A 23,706-nucleotide genomic window follows, 5' to 3' on the forward strand; every position below is an offset into this window, starting at 1 on the left:
ATCTGTTCATATATGAATGATTGCCTAATCTTGCCCTGGTGCTCATGGTTGCATAAAGAAAAGAGATGAAATGTTAGCTATTTGGGGCTAAAGGGCATGCAAAGGAAAATCACCCTCATCAGGGTAATAGGATTATTAATGATAAACAGATCCCTTCAAATTCTGATTTGAGAAAAAGAAACACCTGCTTTGTGTCAGATCCACTTCTTGGTCTTTACTGTAAGATGGCTTTGGCACTGCATCTTTGGAAGGAGGAAAAAAAAAATCAATCCTATCACACAATAAGCCCAGTATTGCCTGCAAGATCACCTAGCAGCTCATTTATTCCTCTCTGGGCCACATGGTCAGGTGAAAGTGACAGGCACAATTTGCTCTCTGTGCCCAGTGATCAAACTTCAACCTTTGGCTGGGCAGATATGTATATATGCATGGGTACCTGTGTGTGTATGTATATGTGGGAATATGCGGGATTGTACAAGGATTTGGGCTTATCTCAATATTAATAATGATTGATCCAACTTAAGTTCCTCTCCTTTTTAAAAAACAATTTTTAATGTTTATTTATTTTTGAGACAGAGAGGGAAAGAGAGAGAGAGAAGGGGACACAGAATCTGAAGCAGGCTCCAGGTTCTGAGCTGTCAGCACAGAGTCCAGTGCGGCGCTCGAACTCATGAACTGTGAGATCGTGACCTGAGCCGGTCAGAATGAGCCACCCGGGCACCCCTTAAGTTCCTCTCCTTAACAGCACCTTGAAGAGATTATATTACCTGAGAGTTCATAAGGATATACAAAAATATGTAAAAGAGTGAATCTTCTCTTTGGGATAAGTTTACAATGATTAATATGCAAACTTACAAATAATATGCATATATAACTTCACTGTGGTTCACGTATCAATCACCATCCTTCCTTACTGGGGCATCCATTAAATAATCAGCCAAGAGTGGCTGGGAAACATCTTGTCCTTCTTTCCTCCTCCTAGATACCTCAGCTCCTGTAGCTACACTAGCCTGGCTGCTGCTTAGTGTCAAGGCTGAAGGCTTCACTGTGAAGAATTCTCTTTTCTCAACTTACCAGGTTGATGTCCAGTTCTTATATTATTGGATTTAGGTCTCCATTGCATAGAGCTGTGATCCTGTTGTGTTCTCATTTTCCTCTTCCTAAGAGGTTTTGCACACTTATTAGAAGTGTGACTCCTGTGTACATTGGTTTTTAGAGTGATGGGAGGAATTTTGGATTGGGAGAAAGGACAGAGAGGATGTCATGAGAGGAAGGGAGAAGCAACATTTTGGAGCCAAAGGCACACAAGGAATATAATGAGTAGCATGCATGTACATGTGTGCATGCATGCGCACATATGTGCGCGCACACACTCTTGCATATACTTTGTATTACTAATGTCGTTGCGCCTCTCTGCTGATATAAATAATTTAAAACTTGTGGCCATATCTAATCTGGCTAGCACAAATCACAAGAACCTTAGGAAATACTTCCTCCAGTGACAATTGTTAAGCTTCACAATTGCTAAAGAAGTAAAATCTTCTCTGAGGTACTTAAAAATAAGATAGGTTCTCACCCGGATAGTTGAATTGTCCTCTTGTGTAAAGTGGTGTGATGATGACTTCTCAAACTCTCACTGATTCTGTGATCACTTAGAACTAGAGAGAAATTTCTCTAGCAAGCCAGAATTAAGAATTAATTATAATTACGCTGCAGTTTAAGTCATAGACACCTGGTATTCATCTAATTCCTTCTTATCCATTAGTCAATTACACACGTCTTTTTTATATGACATGCTGCCCTCAGAAGAAATGAAAAAGATTGTTTCAGAGAGACTCATTGACATGTTATTCACTACAACAGACACGTGTAGGCTTTATAAAGGGTAGAATTTTAACTGCAGATTCAGGGGTAAAGTTCTTATTACTAACTCTGCCCCTGGCTGTATGTGCACCAGTCTAGAAGGAAAGATTAAAAGACCTAACTAGAGATGAATAAACAGGGTAAAAGGAATAATGCAAGAACTTACAAATATTTGAGAGCTACAAAAATAGAAAGAGTTCTGAGCACAGATAAAATTAGACTTAAAATAAGGAAGAAACTTGGAGACCACTGTCAAGTTTGAAAGAGGTTAAAATGAACAATAAGGACAAAATTCTAAAATTGTAGCTTTTTGGCTGTAACCTAAGCTTAATTTCAAAGTTAAACTTATTTCACATATTTTTATTTTCTTTCCATGAGTTTCCATGGCATCATGGAATATTTTCTTTTCCATGAGTTTCCATGGCATCATGAACAGGTTTGCTTTTCCATTTAAATCTTCTCTATTTACAAAGGTATTAAGAGTGCATGATTATTCAGATTTAAGTAGTAAAATAATCATACAGCCTCATAGCTAGATCGAAAACAAACTATTGTAGAAATTATGTGTAGTGCTTATAAAAATGTGTAGTTTAGTTGAACTTGCTTTCCTATCATGGAATCTATGTTTATGGATTGACCGTAGGCAGATGCCTACATTTTCTTATCTTTCTTGGTAATGTCAGTCTGCTCCTCACCGATGCTTAAGATGTTAGCCATGTCTTTATCAATGGTCAAAAGAACCAGAGCACAACTTGATAAGGTTTTCCTCACTGAAAGGGAAGGCTATCTCTTGCCTTGTGGCTATAACCTGAAATATTTGACCAAGTCATCCTTTCATGAATGTTTCTTGTGAAGTTGATCTGTTTGCTGCTTTTGTTTTCCATGATTCAGCAGACACTCTGATGTAGTTGATGTTGGCTTCAATATGGCCAATCCACTTGAATATACCATCTTAAACACCCTCAAAACACTTTCAGTTCAGAAAAGAGAGTGGCTGACAGGGAGAAGCAAAAAAAACCAAAAAACAAAAAAAAAACAAAAAAACCCCAAAAAACAAACAAACAAAAAAACCATTAGAGTAGCAGTCAGTGCCTGGTCTAAAGTAGGTGTTCAATTAAAAGAAACACACATATTAAAAAAATAAATGGATTCTAGCCCCAGCTCTGTCACTATTTATCTAAGAGAACTTGGGCACATCTCACTTTGGGCCCATTTCTTCATCTATCAAAACCCCAGTCCACTGAACTCAAGTCATCATGAGGGGACTTTCAGTTAAGAATTATCACCCTTGGGCGCCTGGGTGGCTCAGTCGGTTAAGCGTCTGACTTCAGCTCAGGTCACCATCTCACGGTCCGTGAGTTCGAGCCCCGCGTCGGGCTCTGGGCTGATGGCTCAGAGCCTGGAGCCTGCTTCTGATTCTGTGTCTCCCTCTCTCTCTGCCCCTCCCCCATTCATGCTCTGTCTCTCTCTGTCTCAAAAATAAATAAGCGTTAAAAACATTTTTTTTAAAAATTAAAAAAAAAAAAGAATTATCACCCTTGCTGGGCAACTAAGTCACCTACAACTTGGGAGCCTCCACAACTATTGATGCCTAGACTCCACCTCTAGTGATCATGTTTCAACTGGTCTGGAGATGGGGCCCATGCATTTATATATTTTGAAAGGTTCCATTGTGGTTCTAATGTGCAATGAGAATTGAGAGCAGCTGCCCAGAAGAAAGCTTTCTAGCATCTTTTTCCTCCTTGTGGGAGAAAGACTAATTCATCTGCTTAGATGGCCCAAGTCTGATGATAATTTTTCCAGCTTTCTCTATTGGGCAGCACTATAGGGTTTATGTTTGACCTGACCTCCTTTGGATCATGTTCTGCTCAGCCTTGTGGAATGCCATCCGGGGGTAGACAGCCCCTTGCAGGGGAAGTCTGTGATTCTGGTTGGTTACATTCGATTCAGGGAGAATGTAAGAAGCTCAATTCCGGTATGGTAAAGCTGACATTTAGATTCCTTTCTCAAGTCCATGTCAATTTATTTATTTTAAACTCAGAGAAGGGAAACTACACCAACAAACTTCACCAAATCTAACCCTACCCCAAGTGTCATGAGGACTAATTAAGGTAGGTTCTTGAATGTGCTTTGTAAACAGTAACAAGCTCCCAGATATTTACTATTATCTACAGTTTCCTACCAGATCTAAAATTGTGAATACTCTGAGATGTAGTGCAGCAGCATCACATTGAATGTGGCTGGCAAGTAACAATTCAGTACCAATAGTGTTATGATATCCTGTCATAGAATACGGTATTAGATAAAGGAGAATGTTATAGTGAGTAGCAGTGAAGTGGGAATCCAGAGGCTTGGATTCAAGATTCAGACATTTTGATTCCCGGACAAGTCTCTCTTTGCTTAAATTTTTTTCATCTCTCAAACAAGTGAGTCCATTTCATACCTTTAAAGTTTCTTCTAGCTCTAACATTCTAGAGAATGTTGATGGAATTGAATTGTTCATGAAGTTGGCAGTGACTGATGTGGATAGGACATGTCCAAGTGTTACTATCCCCAGAAATGTTCTGCCTTCCTATTTAGTATCTACAGTTTATAAGCCATTAAAGAAAATTTTTCTTCAGACACCTGTTCTAAGGAGAACATCCCAACGGGGCTGCTTAGGGAGCAGTTTTATCCTCAAGAAAGGAAAGAGGTCAGTTACACCCTGTTAGGATGTCCTTGGAACCACAGTAGAGGGGACGGCCATCTCGCCAGCCAGCGCAACCCAACGAAAAGCCCCTAGTAGTGTGCCAGAACGAATTGGAGGTCAACCAATCACCCAGCGACAGCACGATCTGATGCGAAAAAGGCCCACCTGGACCTAAACCCGGAACTACTGCAGCTTAAAAACTCCACCCCACCACACCTGGGGGTGACTTCCCTGACTCCACTCTCTCTCTCTCTCTCTCTCTCTCTCTCTCTCTCTCTCTCTCTCTCTCTGTGTGTGTGTGTGTCACAGAACCTCACCCGAGACCTTAGTTCCCAAATAAAGCCTTTGACTGCTAAAAGTTTTTAGCCTCTGACTCCTATCTTTACCCTGCCTTACACCTGACCCTAACATTTGGTGCCGAAAGTCGGGGGGAGGTAGTAGCTCGCCTCCCTTGGCTGAGCTCCCTCCTTGCCAAGCCAGAGGCCAACCACCCTACTCTCAAGCGCCTACAGGAGGCGGTAAGTAGGACAGACCCCTCCTTCCCTCCTCCAACTACAGCTGACACCCACGAGAGACGTCTCGCAAGTCAGTCTCCTTTCCTCCGCACGCCGCAAGGCCGGCACACCAATAGGCCCCTTATTGCGGCGCGAGGGACGCCTCGCCCTGCCACGCCAATGGCAAGTAACGAGTCTAAACCTCCTCGATCTCTTACCTACCCCCGAATGTCTGTTAAAAAACTTACGGCTCCTGGGCTTACAAGGTGAAAAGGTGAACTTCGTCGTAACCGACTCATCCGTCTTTGCACTGCAGTCTGGCCTCAGTACAAATTAGATAATGATTCTCAATGGCCACCCGAGGGGTCTTTACAATAACCAAATCTTAACCGATCTGGACAATTTCTGCCATCGGCTGGGAAAATGGGGAGAAATACCCTACGTCGTGGCCTTTTGGGACCTCAGGTCTCGCCCCAACCTATGTTCCTCCTGCCCCTCTGCATGCATGCTCCTTGCCCGCCCACAAACCCCTGATGACCCCACCTCACCAACTTCCCCGATCTCCGACCTGTTAGAGGATCTAGCCACGCCGCGCACCAGCCCTCGCCCCCTTCCGTACTCCCAACCTCCAGCCGACCCGCCCTCACCTCCCATATCATCCCGAACTCGTGCTCAGGCCCCTCCCAGCGAACAGACCCCAGCGGCCATCTTACCTCTCCGTGAGGTGGCAAGACCTGAAGGCCTGGTTCGCGTTCGCGTCCCCTTCTCCCTCCAAGACTTATCCACCATTGAAAAGCGGCTAGGGTCATTCTTGTCTGACCCCACCCAATACATTAAGGAGTTCCAATAGCTTGCCCAAGCCTACAGTCTCACATGGCATGAAATCCATGTAATCCTCACCTCTACCCTCACCCCTGAGGAGAGGGAGCGCATCCAGGCCGCAGCCAGGGAACATGCAGACCAAACCCACATGACCGACCCCACTATGCCTGTAGGGGCCGATGCTGTCCCGGCGCCCGACCCCAATTGGAACTACCAACATGCAGGCAATGGTCACCGGCGCCGGGACCAGATGATCCCGTGCCTACTAGCAGGCATGAGGGCAACCTCAACCAAATCAGTAAATTTTAACAAACTTCAAGAAATAACACAGGACCCCAATGAAAACCCCGCAGCCTTCCTTAGCCGGCTCACAGAGGCACTTACCCAGTATACCAGACTAGACCCTACCACCCCCGCCAGGGCCACAGTATTGGCCACCTAGTTTATTTCCCAATCAGCCCCTGCTATTCGGAAAAAAAACCTAAAAAAGGCCGAAGATGGTCCTGAAACCCCTATGGCCGACCTGGTAAAGATGGCTTTTAAAGTTTTTAATGGCCGAGAGGAAGCTCAAGAACAAAGGCGATAGGCCCGTCTCCAACAAAAGGTACAATTACAGACCCAAGCCTTGGTAGCTGCCCCGAGGCCAGCCACAATAAAGCCCTCTGGACCATGGCCCCCTCCGGGGCCAAGCTTTAAATGTGGCCAAGAAGGCCATTGGTCTCATCAGTGTCCCCATCCCAAAAAGCCTACCAGTCCATGCCCATTGTGCCAGCAAATGGGCCATTGGGAATCCGATTGTCTTAACCCAGGGGACGACAGACTAGCAATGCCCCCACGTGGCGAGGCGTCACCCCGATTGGACTCTGCCTTCCAACTGCTGGAGATGGAGGATGACGACTGATGAGGCCCAGACTCAGTAACTCCGGTGACCCACGCTGAGCCCAAGGTAAAACTCCAGGTAGCGGGTAAGTCCATCTCCTTTCTGTTGGACACCGGGGCTACCTATTCCGTCCTGCCGAGCTACTCCGGCCCCACCACGCCGTCCTCCATTTCTGTCATGGGCATAAATGGCACCCCCTCCATTCCCCCATGCACACCGGTACTCACCTGCTGCCTGGATGGCTTCCACTTCCACCACTCCTTCCTAGTCATCCCCTCCTGCCCTGTCCCTCTGTTGGGCCGAGACATCCTCAATAAATTAGAAGCCTCAGCAACCTCCCTATCTGCCTTACAAAGGCAGATCAACTCCCTAGCACAGGTCACTCTACAAAACCGACGAGCCCTAGATCTCCTGACAGCAGAAAAAAGGGGGGACATGCCTGTTCCTGAGGGAGGAATATTGCTACTACCTCAATGAATCAGGCTTAGTTGAAACCAATATAGAACACCTAAAGGAAATCTAAAAAACTCTATCCGCCCACCCAGGATCCTCAGACCCCCTAACCTCCTGGTGGCAATCACCCCTCCTAACTTGGCTCCTCAGTATAGTCACCCCACTAGTTGGTATCTGTATAATACTTATGCTCTTACCTTGTTTTCTCCGTTTCGTACGAAAACGAATTCATGAAGTTTCCCAGGTTGCATTTCACCAGATGGTGGTCCGGCCATATTCCCGCATTCCAACCTCAGACCCCACATAACATGACGTCGCCCTTACACCCGCAGGAAGCAGCCAGATCAGATCCGTCGCCCATTATCACCAGTAAGAGGTTGGAATGTTAGGATGTCTTTGGAACCACAGTAGAGGGGACGGCCATCTTGCCAGCGCAACCCAATGAAAAGCCCCTAGTAGCGTGCCAGAACGAATTGGAAGTCAACCAATCACCCAGCGACAGCATGACCTGATGCGAAAAAGGCCCACCTGGACCTAAACCTGGACCCGCTGCAGCTTAAAAACCTCACCCACCACACCTGGGGGCGACTTCCCTGACTCCTCACTCTCTCTCTCTCTCTCTGAGTCACGGAACCTCGCCCGAGACCTTAGTTCCTAAATAAAGCCTTTGACCGCTAAAATTTTTTAGCCTTTGGCTCCTATCTTTACCCTGACCCTAACACACCCAATGTTTTTTTCTCTTCTGCCCTTCAATTTCTGAGCCTATCTTAGCCAAGAAGCCCTCCTATATACTAACCAGGGAAGTGGTAAGCTTTTTCCATCTCAGCAAATTTGAAACATTTACCTGTTTTGTTTTGCAAAGAATGTGTCTTTTCTACCCACTCTGCTTACCTCAACTCATAACCAACCACAATATTCTTTCCAATTTTGGAATCTAGAAAAATGTCAGGTGTTATAGGGCCACCAAAATAATGGCATTAAAGAACAATACTAAGTACCGTAATATTAGTGTGCTGTTAGTACTATACTACTTCGTGTTAAGATTGTTTGATTCTGGACTAAATGAAATGGAGTACCTGACCTTCATCAGCAAAATGACCTCACCAACTTCTTATTAGAACATGCATCCATAAGTCTGATAAGACTGTGGAAGCAGAAGGAACTGTGGTAGAAAGGTACCTGGTCTAATTCATCTTTTATCCTTTGCATCCAGCACAGAGAGTGAATGCTAATACATGCTTAATTTAATGTATGTATTCATGTACTGAAAAAGTTCAACAAATAGATGAGCAGTGGTACAGCAAGTAACCGGGCAAATACCAACATTATAAGATTTTAGATTTTCTAAAAGTTCAATTAAATTAAAATACTGCCACTTTTCCAGAATACAGAATCAAATTCCAAGAAAGCACTTTTAATAAAATAAGGCACAATGTTTAATAAGGCAAAATTCACACAGAGGGTTAATATAACATCACATTCTCTTGTGAGTCCTGTGGGGGGAAAAAGGAGGTATAGAATTGAAGTAGCTTAAATATATTTTTAGAGCATTTGCCATTACCAAGTAATATATAAATTTGACGTACTTAACTGTATCTTATTCTGAAAAGGAAATATAATTGTTGAATCATGTTGCTGAATTACATTTATTGTTATCATTAAGTTTTAAATATCTATATATTTATAGATATTTGTAATTCACAAGATTTCAAGTAGATAAAATTAAGAAATCAGACAATAAAAAGTAATCTGACTAAAGCAAAAGTACATATATTTTCAATATCCTTTGTTGATACTTTAAAGTCCCAAACTTTATAAAAAGTTAAAGTTAAAATACTGGTAATTTAAAATATTTCTCCCATTATACTTTCGTTTCTCATGAATACAAAGTGGGCTCAGAAATGCAACAAACACCAATTATAGGCACACAGGTCTCTCCATGATTAAACTGTTGTAAAGTGATTGTTGAAATTAATATTCCTTCTAAATAACATACATCACATCAATGACCACATCAATGTCAACCATTTGAGTTTAAAAGGATTCTCTTAAAACATCAGTTGTAGACAGAAGAACTAACCAATTTAGTAATGTTTTATAGTACCAGCAACAGCATTTTCAATCTTATCCCAGTTTCTTCTAACTACAATTTAGAATAAAAGTTTTATCCCGTTTATTCACAACTACAGAAAGTAAGTTCTGGTGAACGCATATAGTCAGTCAAACCATGGCTTTCTGGTACAATGGCATATACATAACCTTCATTAAACTAGTAAGTTTTAATATTTACTAGATTGAATACTGTACCTTAGGACAAACTGAGACTAACAAATCCCAGGTAAAGGTCTAGTAGCACCTAAATCAGTATTACCCTGTGAGTAATAATTCAATAATGTTTGTTGTTAGTGAACTATTATTTTATACATCAATTCACAACAAATATGGACCACGGAGAGACAGAAAAATGGAGATATTTACATGAAAAATGCTAAAACATAGCCCCTTGCAACCTAGTGTTACAAAGAAACCACTCAAAATATCCTAGGCCTCACAGCAGTAAAATCTTTGCATCATGCTATTAACATGACAGCCTTTATATGCTGTCACCCTTAGTGGTAGCAGATAAATTTTCTTTACAAAATAATATAAAAAAGAATTTACCTTTCACTGATTTTATTTCAGAGGACCCTGATCCTTATGGCTTGACCTTCTCCCATAGTATGCATGATTAGGATTCTTTCTCCAGAAGCTCTAGACTCATACACATTAGGCCCTGTTTTAGGGGAAGGAATTCCTCAGGTCACTCACAGTCTACTTCCCTCAAGTCAAATGCAAAAGGTCATTAGGCTGTCATAAACCACTTACTAAATGACAGTGCCCCAAACTTTGGGTCTACAATGAAGGATTTAAGGCACACACTTTCTGAGCATATATGAAGACACTGTTGCCTTTAAAAAGATCATGGCTGTAATGAAAATACAAAAGTGGATTCTATTAAATTCATCACATTAGTGTTATACAGAGTATGGTGCTTAATACAGAAACAGTGACAGTCAGGTACTTCTTTTCTACACAGACAGAATCAGAAATAAGTATCACAGATCATGTTGCCTAAAAACATACGTATCAGCCTTTATTGTTAACACCCAGCAGAACTTTTAAAAGCTATTTTGGACTAAATGCAGAGTATTTATACTAACATAATACAATCTCTACTTTGGATAAGAAGAGGGTCATTTAAGTAAAAATTAGGTATTTCTAAATAAATGCAGCTTAACTAATTACATACACATATTATAACTGATGTTTTGCCTACAAAGGGTTTTATTACTTAGAAAAACATTTTATATAAATAAATACTGCTAAAATGCTTTAAAAGATCAAACTTTATTTGCACCAATTATTTGCTTAGTATTTTTTTCTTTTTTTACATAGTGAAAAGGTAAACACTAACTAAGGCTGTACCATAAATTTCAGGTTAATGAGGTATTACTTTCTCCCTTTGGAAAGAGCAAAGTTGGCTCTAAGAAAATCCTATTTACTTGCTGGCTTGTCATCATAGAGGGATGTGGATAATCTCCCAATAGCAGAAACCAAAGAAACTTAGTGATAAAGACTTTCAGATGGTTGTCAATGGGCCACATGATTTTAAAACAATTCACTATTACTTTAAAGAACTTTCTTGGCTCAGGGCTATCCTGGGGTGTCTGATGACTTCTCTTTTCCTGCCCTTTGTTATAAAGATTTCTTTCATTTAACACTCCAGCAAACAGCCTTTTCCTACTCTTTGCTTAAATTGATATTTACAATGTTTGGCAGAATTGGTCTGCAGTATCACACTGCACTAGCGTGGACTGCCTTTAACTTTCATCTACATCAACATAAAAATTTCTCAAATTTGAGGTACAGTTTACAATGCATCTTTATTTTTAAATTTGGTTACTTAAAATTCCAAAGAATAGAAATTTCAGAATAAGAGACTCCTCTGACATACATATAGAAGTAAAATATGAACAGTAAACCCTCAGATCTACCTCTGGTACTCAAATACAAGGAATACTAAGAACCTCGACTAGCTTGTCGTTAGGTCAGCCAACCCCTGGCACCATGGAAGCAAAATGTTCTATCAGCTAATCTTCCTATTTCCTAAAATCCTAGGACTATTCAAACTGAGTTGGTGATGCTGAGAATTGGATTCTAAGAATAAAGATTACTAAGAATGTTCAATGTACCCATTTCCATTTCAAATATTAACACTGAAGAATTCCATTCTAGACACATTAATGCTGTGGTGAAGTAATTTGATACACAAAAGTTCTGGTCACTAAAATTAGAGCAGTATCAAAAACTTATTTCACTATGAAAATTAGCGCAGGTTTTGTAAATCTCAAAAAATAAAGTTTATTAACTAGTTTAAACACAAACAGATGACTTAGCAACTAAAGAGAGAGACTACATTTAAAATACATAGCTATATGATTCGGGAATTGATTATCTGGTTGTTAAATTATCAAGTCCCTTGCATCTCATCTTCTGGCTAATTTCTACCAATCACCGTTTATGAAAAAAGGTAAGGTAGAGGAGAGAAACAAAAAATCTTAGAAATTATTAGCAGCTCTTATAAAAGGTTAGGTCAAAGATTTAAAAGAAAAAATATATTGATCTGTGTTCAAGGGACAAGACTAGCCCAAGGTCCCCCTGCAACACTGGCACCTTAACTCCTGAAAACAAAACAACAACAACAAAAAACCAAAAAAGATAAAACTAACAACTGAAATGTAGAGTTTTGTAAAAGTCACTAGAGACAGCTACACACTGATCTTAGATTTTCAAATGTCCACGTACAACAAACATTTTGTTGTATATTATGGTATACATCTACATATAAAGCAAAGGCCAGAAACTGTTTCTGGTTGGACCTATTTACATCTGTAAAGACCAATCAGTATAACTTCTTTCTGGGAAGCTGGAAAGAGGTAAGTATGGTTAAATACTATACTGACATACCTACCCATTTATTTTACGAAGACTAACTCTCAGAAGATTACCCAAGCTGTTACTTAGGTCAAGCTGGTAATAAATTAGTAAACTGAGGCATTTAAGCCAGAAAAATTTGGTCCTATCAATTTGGATATATTACTATGAATACATTATTTTCTATGAAAATATTTTATGTATTGATATTAACTAAGTCAGTTACAAACATTTTGGGTTTGCCACTTAGGCACTGCCTAAGTCATCTTTACCTTTCCTAATTTTGTAGTATGCAGCTTGCTGTGGCTCAAGTGGAAAAGTAAACAAAGGCTTTCCATTACTTCCATATTATGATATAATCACCCATGTACTACATTGCTAGGCAGCAGAAACATACTAGATTACTTCTACAGACAGACAATTTCTGAATCAAAAGGAAAAAAGAATCTTACTACGTTATAACGAGGTGAAGGGATTCATTCTATAGCAGCGTTTCACAACTGCAGTCATGAAACTCTCATGATGTTTCATGAATAAAATAATAAAGTCTGAACTATCCTACAGTATATTTTCTTCTAAAATAAAAAATAACATATGAGACAAAACCCTAACATATGTACATATTATTATTATTATTATTATTATTATTATACAACAATCTGGTTTTAAGAAATGGTGTGCCCCAGTCATGAAAGCCAAGAAGTCAGAAAGGAGATCCTCTGATGTTCCAATGTGTTTCTGACCTGCGTACGACTGTATAGGTAACATTTACCAACAAAACATCATGTTATTATTATTGGTCAGTTATCTAATGACTGCTAGTATGTGTTGTGCATTTTATAATATCAACTTATAATTGTACTATCATTGAATTTTTATTGCATATTAAACTAGTTAATAAAAATTTGGTCATTTCTAATAGCAATTAATTTGTGACACATTTTTCTGCTATACTTTAGATGTCTTCAATAAATTTCTTGTTATCAATACATTACTTTCATAAAGTATTCTATGGTTAAACTAGTTTTAGAAATTGCTCTATTTCACACGATTTCGAGACTGCTTTAAAGTCTTTACATAAATGAGTGCTGCCAACAATTTTATTTGGCTTGTTGTAGTAGTTTTCTAGTTTTTCTTTAAAATGTACAGAAAGTTACAGTTCAGTACACACAGGCAAAGGAGTCAGAGGTGAGCTAAAAATTTTTAAATCATCTTCCCACTCCTTTAATGCAAGATACAAAGAAGTTTTCTGAGCTTACATCTCTTTTCTGTCAAAAGAAATCGGACAGATTTTTAAATCAAAAGCTATTATCTGTCTTAATGAAAAGATTAATCAAGACTGTTGCCTCCCATTAAATGCAAAAGTGATTGCTTACAAGGGATCACTTCATGTTTAAACAAAAAATTCAAGTTAAGGTGGCCATGAGCTCTGATGTCAGATATATAGTTGTTTATCTAGTTCTGTTAAAGTATATTTTACAGTGTTCTGCATAGTATGTCAGATTATACAGGCTACTCTGGCATCATTCCTTGAATAAATTTCTAAAACCTTGCTAGGATTAAGGCACTATAACAGTCATTGCTGGATTATAGAAGGGAAACCACAATCATATAGAACAAAAGAGCAGTACTGAAGAGTTTTAAAATCTCACATAAAAGTTATATTCCTTACTTTACCAGTTAGTAGGTCAGAAAGGGTTAGGTCCTATGTAACCATCTGTGAACTTATCTGAATGGCTCTGTAATCTAGACACACGGGTGATACAAGAAGGGAGGGCAGATCCTGTTATGGGATAGTGTTCAGCCTAAACCCAAGAACAATTCTGGTAATAATTACAGCTCTGATCACTTCTTTCTTCATCTCAACTGTCACAAGTCACACCACCATGGTTTATTATAACACTGCTCTTCAGAATGCTCCAATGTGCTGTATGGTTCATGAAAAACTTAAGTGAAAACTGCAAGGAATCAGCTAAATTTGAAACTGCCATTCAGAGTGAATTATATTCAAAGAATCCAAACATGGAACTGGACTCATTCCTGCTGAATAAGAAGATGAAATACAAAATCTTTTCCATCATCTCTGACTCTTTCACAGACATTCAAGATGAAGATCTGGTTTCCAGTGAACTTCAATTTTCTTTTCTAACCACGTTTGCTCAGTTCTTTTAGTGTTTCACACCACCCTGCATTCTTTTCAACCAAGAAGAACTTTCTGCATTCTGTGTGCAGCAACACTAGCTTCATCCTCTGAGTCAGATTCGCTCTGGGATGTGGAGCTGTGAGAGGCGGAACTGCAAGGGGAAGAGCACTCTGGGGAACATAAGTAGTGCATCAGTGGGAGGCGGTACTTCCCACAGAAGTCCACAAATTTAATTTGTCTGACACAGCAGTCAAAGTAGACTCCTGGAAAGAAGAAGGAATTAAGTACAAAATAATCATTACAAAGCAAAGAGCCATTTCTTTTTCAACCCCTTCTCCAGCATTCTGAAGAAAAGTCATATACAGTCTTCTCTTTTAAGCAGAAGCAGTAGTTGCTTCTATAGGTATTTACAGAAATACTAGAAGGTCTTAGGGATGGCAATTTGGCTGCAAAGAGAAGGCCAGATAAGATTTAACTTAAAGGGAGTTGGCATTAAAGGGATACTGTTTACTTAGCTTGTTTTCTCTGGGTGACTTGGTGGACAGGGGCTGATGGAGAGATTACAGGATACCCACCGTTGTGTTCTTCCTCTGTTCCCCAAGTTACTCCTTGGTACTACCCTTCAGTCAAGAAGCTTTAAAAAAAGCCCACAAAACTGCTTTAATAATGATCTTAAAAGATTAAGTTGTCATTTACAAAATGTGCAGGAAGGAGATGACTTCTGGTATTCCTGTTCATATACACTGGGAAAGCAAAATGCCATCTTACATTTCCACAGGTTCTGAATCTACAGGTTTCAAAGCGGTTTCACTAATGATCTCACTTGATTTTCACACAATTATATATTGTTAGGTAGACTGAAACTAGTATTCCCCTTTTCTGATTCCTACTTTAGTGCTCCTGAATCTGGGGTCTTTCAGCTAAGTAAAAATACAGCTAGAGCTGAGAGGAAAGCAGAGGTTGCTGTGGCTCAGGGTTCAGTATTAACTGGAACATCTACAACTCTGGGTCCCATCACCTTTCTGCAGCGGATCTCAACCTCTTTTTTCTAAGATTCCTCTGGCACCAACTACTCTGTGTATATCACACAAGGGACTAAAGTAAAAAGATGTGGTTCAAGGAAAGGAGAAACAATGATTTCTATTTAACTTTTTCCTAATACTTTCCCCATTAACTTTAAAGTTTTCTGATACTGTAAGAATAATTCATAGTTTAAAAAGGGTATTTCATGGTATGTTACTTTGAACAATTTAGGAAAATAAATACATGCTATAAAGTGGTCAGTTAATATTGATAATAAATTCCCTAAAATGTGTTAGCATCCTAAAAACAGATGGAAGTAATAAAATAAAGCATTATAGAGTTACCATGCGCTAAAACAGTACAATACTACCTTGTCATTTCTGAGATCTCAGACTCTACAAAGACAAAAAATCCACACAAGATATAAATTTATTTTTGTTTAACTTAGGGTTCAAGAGTTAATGAGTCTGAGGGGAAAATATCAAAGGCTCAATTTATAATTAATAATCTTAACTTTTAAACTAATAATTTTTAAAGTATTTTTGTTTCTGAGATAAAGGACACGCCAACATACTAAAGAAGTCATTTAAAAAAAGCATTTAAAAGGATACTGTCCCTTACCACTGTCAAAGCCAACTTGGGAAAGGAGAACCACAGAGAAGAAGAGCGTAAGCACATCTAATCTGGCACAGCACAACACCTTCTATTTCTAAGAGTGAGTGGCCAGAAACGGCCCAGGGTATTGTCTTTTTTTTTTTTTTCCTTTTTAAACCAACAGTGTCGTTTTTATTTTTTAATATTCTTTGAGGAACCTAAATCATTTTCTCTTTTAACCTTCAAACAGTTCAAGACACAATGGGACTTTCAGGGATAATCTCACTTGGCTCTGATCATCATTATGCACCATTTCCTTAGCACCTACATTTCTCCTACAATAGTAAAAACCTTTCTGTAGCCTCATATATTGGATTTTTAAAAAGAAGTCTTTTAGGAGAGAGCCAAAATAAAATGACCTGCTATCAGTCACCAGCTCCCACCCACACACCCTGGCACTTGAGGCCCTTCATAGTTAGGCCTCAATGTATCTTTTACTCCTCTCTCATTACTTCCCTAACTGCACATTTGAGCAATTATTACTCAAACCATAGTGTGCCCCATACTGTTTTGTCTCCAATTTTGCTCTCTCCAACTGAAAAGTTTCCTATCCTCAATTTTACCATATCAAAATTCAACTCATACTTCAAGAATCATCTCTTTTCCAGACCTAATTAAATATACTCTCTCCCTCCACTGATTTCCAATAGTACTCTGATTTCCTATTTTACTCTGCCTTACAGTCTACCATTTCTTTAATTCTCTCCAAATACTCTAAACTCAAGAAATTTTGAGCCAGGGATTTACAAGAATATATAAGTCCAGGGTACATTCCAAAACTGGCACATTCAGCCCATTCTCCTACATCCTGAATCATGTTCTATGAAGGTACCTGATACTCAGTGGGTCTATGAAAATGTCCTTCAAATAAATATGAAAGGTGGCTACACATTTTGGAGACTCTTTTTAAACTGTTAGGACTATTGGGGCACCTGGGTGGCTCAGTGAGTTAAGTGTCTAACTCTTGGGTTTCAGCTCAGGTCATGATCTCACTCACGGTTTGTGAGTTTGAGTCCCACATCAGGCTCCGGGCTGACTGTGCAGAGCCTGCCTGGGATTCTCATTCTCCTTCTCTCTCTGCCTCTCCCCTGTTCACTCTCTCTCTCAAAATAAAGAAATAAACCTTAAATAATCTTACATTTCCACAGGTTCTTAATCTACAGGTTTCAAAGCAGTTTCACTAATGATCTCACTTGATTTTCACGCAAACTTAAACTGTCAGGACTGTTTAATGCTTCTTTTGTATTTCCTCTCGTTTTACTGTCTTACTCTACTATCCTATGACAGTTCAAAGACATGCTGAGACTTTCTGGGTATTTCCCTTCTGTATGAATTGTAAAAACAAACAAACAAACAAGCAAAAAAGCAAAACCAATGAAAAACAAAAAGGAAGGAAGGAAGGGGGAGATGGGAGAAATGTCTTCTTTTTGGTAAAAGGGTGAAAGGATGAGGGAAACAGAAACAGATTAAATGCCTTTCTCTGAAAGAAGACAAGTAATTAAAAACATTTCGACTATCAATATAAAAAAAAAGCTCAAGGAACAGGAAACATATATACTGAATGAACTTACCTCCACACTTTGGGTTTGGGCAATTGCTGGCTAAACTCAAGTATCTAAGAAGATTCCCAGGAAGATCGAAGGGAGTGTAGGAAATATTTCGAATTTTAATGGTCCGTGCAGCTAATTCCAGGAGAGTTGGAGGGTCATAGGTTAAATCTCTAACAAAACGAACAACCAATGGATTTCCTCGCAAACTCAATTCTTCCAAATGAATAAGATTGAGGATCTCTCGAGGCAGGTATGTCAGCAAGTTATTGTGAAGACTGAGGGAACGAAGTGAATGCAACCTACAATGAAGGTAGTATAAAAATCAATGGCAGGGAGCAAGCTAACTACCGAGAGAGTTAAGCGAAGAGCTTGATTTCCCCAAGAGAATGAGCAATTAAGGTCAATGAAGTAAAATAAAAAGGAACTGAAACTAGAGTGCAGACTTGTAAATATCATGAAATGACATTTGCCCATGGAATCTTAGAGAGTGTAGAATTAGTATTCTGATGTGCCAGGCTAATACAAATGCTAGATTTAAAGATTTTTTTTTTTTAGTATGCCTTATCATTCAGACACCTACAAAGATTTAAAATGCAACAGAAAGCAAGTTCTTTCACATTATTTCATCAGGACAGGAATGCTTCATATCAAATATAAAATCAATTAAAATTCCATAAACCCTAGAGAAATCTATGCCAAATTACTCTATTTTTGATTAGAGAAAACTGGCTAACCAAATATTTTGAGGAATAAACCAGGGCATTTAAAAGTAGTATTAAAAATAAGCAACTCAACTCACAGCAAACCTCAAAACTATAATTCTCATGTATCATTTACTTTGAGAATGTCTAATTCTCTTTTACATATAAAATACGTGGGATGAATACTTAGGACAAAAATTCCTAAGCCTGGATCTCTGTGTGTACTTAGATTGCCTGAAACTACTCACTGTGAAAGCTGAGGAGGCACACTTTGAATTTTGTTGTCACATAATACCAAGTAACTTAGAGAAGGCAGATTTGCTAATTCTGGTGGGATTTCTTTGATGAAGTTTCCTCCGAGATATAAACACTCTAAACTGTAAAAACAAATAAAAACAAATGTAAACAAACAAAAACTGGACAAGAAATTCCAATGTCTTTATTACAACAAACATTTATTTATTAATTCAGCAAATGTTTTACTTAGGGATGTGCTAAGTGCTATATGGTCTCTAGAGAAATAAAGCAACCTTCAGGGAGCTTATATGACAGGTAAGCAGGTAAGACATGCCATCGTTAGACAATATTATAATTAAACACAAAACGAAGACATAAATAAGAATAACATGATTAAGATACCAAAGTAAGCAGAACAGTCCATAAATAATAGAGAAGTTTAAAAAGTAGAGAAGAAAAGGACACAGTAGTAGGGACTGAGACAGGTTTTGCAAAAGTGTTATGACTTTGGCTGGACTTTAGCCCATGCAAATGCAGGAAAGAAAATAGGTTGGAGGGGAGAGCTTTTTTGGGACAACAAACACATCTTTTAACACAGAAGAAGAGAATTCATATTGAAGAACCCAGAGAGAAGGCTGAATGAAAGCCAGATTACATGAAGCCCAAATTCTGTGATGGTAGGCTTGGATTTGATGCACTGTGAGGCAATGGGAAAACTACTAACCTTTTTCTGAAGACAGTGGAAAAACATGGCTGAACTCTACATTTCTTCTTTGTTCTTACTATTGCAAATGCATTCTTCAGGAACTATCTAAATAAATTATGTAAAACTGACCACTATCATGAAATTAAAGTTCTAGATAGTCACCTTATTTTCCATCAAGTTAACAATATTTCAGACATAAAATATATTGCACCAAAACGTACTGCTACTTTTTGTGGTGATGATTGTAGAAAGGCTCTCTCCAAAAGATTTCGGCAGAGAGTGGCAGAATCATTTCTTACAATGTATATAAATATAATTAAAATGTATACATACAGATCTTTTTCATTACTGTTTTGTCTTCCTGTTAAATCTGCTAACTCAGTAGACACTAGCATTCTTTAAGACACCTTTAAGTGTGTCTTAAAGAGAAAATACCTACTATACCCAAACTTCCAGGGTAAGAATTCCCTGGGGTATTTTTAAAGCTACAAAATCGAAGCCCCATCCAAATTTAATCAGAGTTCCAGGGGAAGATTTTAGGAAATCAGGTTAAAAGGGAAATGTTAAAAGGTAAAGCCAAGTTACTCTGCAGAAGTACAGCTAATTACAAATCCACAATTAGCATTTAAGGGCACTTCTTACCACGTAAACCTGCCAACACTTATTATCATCATCTCCCTTAGTTTTTTGTTATTATTTGTATGACAAATGACACAATTCTGTTTTTTAAATTTGCAGTTCTCTAGTTACTAGTGAATTTTGTATGTTTTGGCCATCTGTGTATCTTTAGAGAACTGCCTGTTCATATCCTTTACCCATTTTTCTCATAAGTTATATGGCTTTCTCTTATTAATTTGTTGGGAGCTTTGTTGTTAAATATATGTTCTGCATAACCTTGTTTCTCTGTGGCCTAGAGCATGGTCTATTTTTGTTCATATTTTACACATGTACAATGAATATGTAGCTACTAGGACTGAGCTTATTAACTGCAATTCAAATTTTTACAATTATCTCTCATTATTTGGCCTTCTTGTTCTGCTGCTTAGTCTTCTACCAGAACCATAGTTTTCCTTCTTCCCTTTATAATTACCAAGTTTTGTTCTTTCCCTCTGAAAATACAGGAGCTATAATACAGATAAATCCTTGTTAAACTGTTCCTTAACTCACATGAAGCATTTCTCTTTTTCCCTTTTAATCCATTTTGCCTTAAAATTTATTTCTTTTCATTATCAATACTGTCTTCTTTTATTTGTTAGTATTTATTTCACTTAATCCACCATTCACCAGAATAAGAAGTTAGACCAATTACTTATTCTCGTTATGCCTCCGTTTCTTCTTCTTCAAAATAGAGTAATATATAATATAAAGTACCTAGTTAACACATATGAACTGGGCACCTACCATGTGCCAGGCACTATTCCAAGGAATATGGTACAAATAAGACCAAGTTCTTGACCTTACAATCTAGTGATAGAAAATAAATCAGAGAACACATATAGATTATGACAGATATGTTTAAGTGTTATAAAGAAAAAGGGAGGTAATCAGATGGTGATTAAAGTGAAATTCTAGACAGGGTGCTCAGGAAAGTTTCTCTTAGATGACATGTGAATGGAGATCTGAATAGAATAAATGAGTACAAATCCCTGAGGCTGAAAAATGCTTGGTGTGTTGCCAGTGTGGGTACATCAGTGTAGTAGAAGTGGGACAGTGGTGGTCAGAGGTCAGACAGATAGCCTGGGAAGGCCAGATCAGAGGGACCTTTGGGCCTTAGTAAGGATTTTATCCTATGTAGGAAGGGTTTTGAACAAAGGCTAATTGTCTAACTTAACTTACACTTTAGAAAGACCACTTGGCTACTGTGTGAAAAGTAGCATGGTAAGTGGTGGGGAGAGGGGAGTATGATGGGAGGAGAGGAAGCAGGATGAACAGTCTGGAGCCTAATGCAGTAGCACAGATGCAAAATGGTAGAGATTTACTTGATACATCTTTTTCTATCTTGTTACTTTTAACTCATTGGGTTATTTCAAGTGAACTCTTTACAAACGTACACAACTTGATTGTTGATATATTTAGACTTGTGTTTTCTAATGCCACAGTATGTCTCAATATCTTTTGTTCATTTGTTGTGTTTCAATCATGTCCAGAGACAGGTCTAGCAAGAAGTTGTTATGACTGATGTCAGAGAGGTTGCTGCCTGCATTCTCCTCTAGGATTTTTATGGTTTCCTGGCTCACATTTAGGTCTTTCAGCCATTTTGAATTTAGTTTTGTGTATAGTGTGAGAAAGTAGTCCAGTTTCATTTTTCTGCATGTTGCTGTCCAGTTTTCCCAACAGCATTTGTTAAAGAGACTTTTTTCCACTGGATATTCTTTCCTGCTTCGTCGAAGATTAGTTGACCATATAGTTGTGGGCCCACTTCTGGGTTTTCTATCTGTTCCACTGATCTATGTACCTGTTTTTGTGCCAGTACCATACTGCCTTAATGACAATAGTTTTATAATTTAGCCTGGAATCTGAAATCAGGATGCCTTCATTTTTGTTTTTCTTTTTCAGTATTGCTTTGGCTATTCAGGGTCTTTTGTGGTTCCATACAAACTTTAGGATTGTTCTAGCTCTGTGAAAAATGCAGGTGGTATTTTGATGGGGATTGCCTTAAATATGTAGATTGCTGTGGGTAGTATAGACATTTTAACAATGCTTGTTCTTTCAATCCATGAGCATGGAATGCTTTTCTATTTCCTTGTGTTTTCTTCAATTTCTTTCATAAGTGTTCTATAGTTTCCAGAGAACAGATATTTTACCTGTTTGGTTAGGTTTATTCCTAGGTATCTCATGGTTTTTGGTTAAACTGCAAATGGGATCAATTCCTTGATCTTTTTCTGTTGCTTCATTATTGATGTATAGAAATGCAACACATTTCTGTATGTTGATTTCGTATCCTACAACTTTCCTGAATTCATATATTAGTTCTAGCAATTTTTTGGTGTCTTTAAGGTTTTCTACATAGCGTATCACGTCATCTACAAATAGTGGAAGTTTGACTTCTTCCTTACTGATTCGGATGCCTTTTATTTCTTTTTGTTGTCTGATTGCTGAGACTAAAATTTTCAGTACTATGTTAAATAGTGGACATCCTTGCCTTGTTCCTGACCATAGCTGAAAGGCTCTCAGTTTTTCCCCACTGAGGATATTAGCTGTGGGTTTTTCGCATGTGGCCTTTATGATCTTGATGTATGTTCCATCAAACCCTACTAGTTGAGGGTTTTTATCAAGAATGGATGCTGTATTTTGTTAAATGCTTTTTCTGCATCTATCAAGAGGATCATATGGTTCTTACTCTTTCTTTTATAAATGTGGTGTATCACTGATTGATTTGAGAACACTGAACCACCCCAGCAGCCCAGAAATAAATCCCACTTGATTGTGGTGAATAAGTATTTTAATGTACTGTTGGATTCAATTTGCCAGTATCTTGTTGAAAATTTTTGCATCCATGTTCATCAGGGATACTGGCTTGTAATTCCCCTTTTTAGTAGGGTCTTTGCTTGTTTTGGAATCAAGGTAATGCTGGCCTCGTAGAATGAGTCTGGAAGTTTTCCTTCCATTTCTATTTTTTGGAACGGTTTGAGAAGAGTAAGTATTAACTCTTCTTTCAATGTCTAGTAGAATTCTCCTGGGAAGCCATTTGACCCTTGACACATGTTTGTTGGGAGATTTTTTATTACTGTTTTAATTTCTTTGCTAGTTATGGGTCTATTCATATTTTCTATTTCCTCCTGTTTCAGTTTTGGTAGTTTGCACGTTTCTTGGAATTTATCCATTTCTTCCATATTATCCAGTTTGTTGGCAAATAATTTTTCATAATATTCTCTCACAATTGTCTGTATTTCTGAGTTGTTGGTTGTGATCTCTCACCTTTCACTTGTGACTTTATTTATTTGGGTTCTTTCTCTTTTCTATTTGATAAGTCTGGCTAGGGGTTTATCAATTTTATTAATTCTTTCAAAGAACCAGCACTTAGTTTTGGTAATCTGTTCTACTGGGTTTTTTGGTTTCTTCTATCATTATTATTATTTTTTAAGTAGGCTCCATGCCCAGTGTGGAGCCCCATGTGGGCTCAAACTCAGGACCCTGAGATCAAGACCTGAACTGAGATCAAGAGCTGGATGCTCAACCAACTGAGTCACCCATTTTTTTATTTTTGTTTGTTTTGTATCATTTATTTCCATTCTAGTATTTATTATTTCCCTTCTTCTGTTGCCTTTAGGCTTTGTTTGCTGTTCCTTTTGGAGCTCCATTAGGTGTACGGTTAGGTTGTATATTTGAGACCTTTCTTGCTTCTTGAGATAAACCTGAATTGCAATATACTTCCCTCTTAGGACCACCATCACTGCATCCCAAACGTTTTGGACTACTGTGTTTTCATTTTCATCTGCCTCCATATACTTTTTAATTTCTTCTTTAATTTCCTAGTTAGCCCAGGAAATAGGTTAGCCCTATTCTTTAATAGGATT

The 23,706-nt window shown here is 38.4% G+C and overlaps 1 protein-coding gene across 2 annotated transcripts in view; it reads right to left on the reverse strand.

The window, feature by feature from the left end:
* Positions 1-23,706, reverse strand: part of LRRC58 (leucine rich repeat containing 58) — a 48,090-nt gene that overhangs the window by 14,006 nt on the left and 10,378 nt on the right. Inside the window, exons 2-4 of one of the 2 annotated variants that reach the window (XM_043594263.1) lie at positions 18,495-18,623; positions 17,567-17,844; positions 8,595-14,581 (exon numbers count right to left, since the gene is read on the reverse strand). In XM_043594263.1, the coding sequence (XP_043450198.1) occupies positions 14,373-14,581; positions 17,567-17,844; positions 18,495-18,623 (616 nt within the window). In that variant the 3' untranslated portion in view covers positions 8,595-14,372. Of the gene's footprint in view, positions 1-8,594; positions 14,582-17,566; positions 17,845-18,494; positions 18,624-23,706 lie in introns of those variants that run through there. The other variant, XM_043594264.1, reaches the window with a different exon arrangement.

The sequence above is a fragment of the Prionailurus bengalensis genome, chromosome C2 (assembly GCF_016509475.1).
Source record: "Prionailurus bengalensis isolate Pbe53 chromosome C2, Fcat_Pben_1.1_paternal_pri, whole genome shotgun sequence".
NCBI lineage: Eukaryota > Metazoa > Chordata > Mammalia > Carnivora > Felidae > Prionailurus > Prionailurus bengalensis.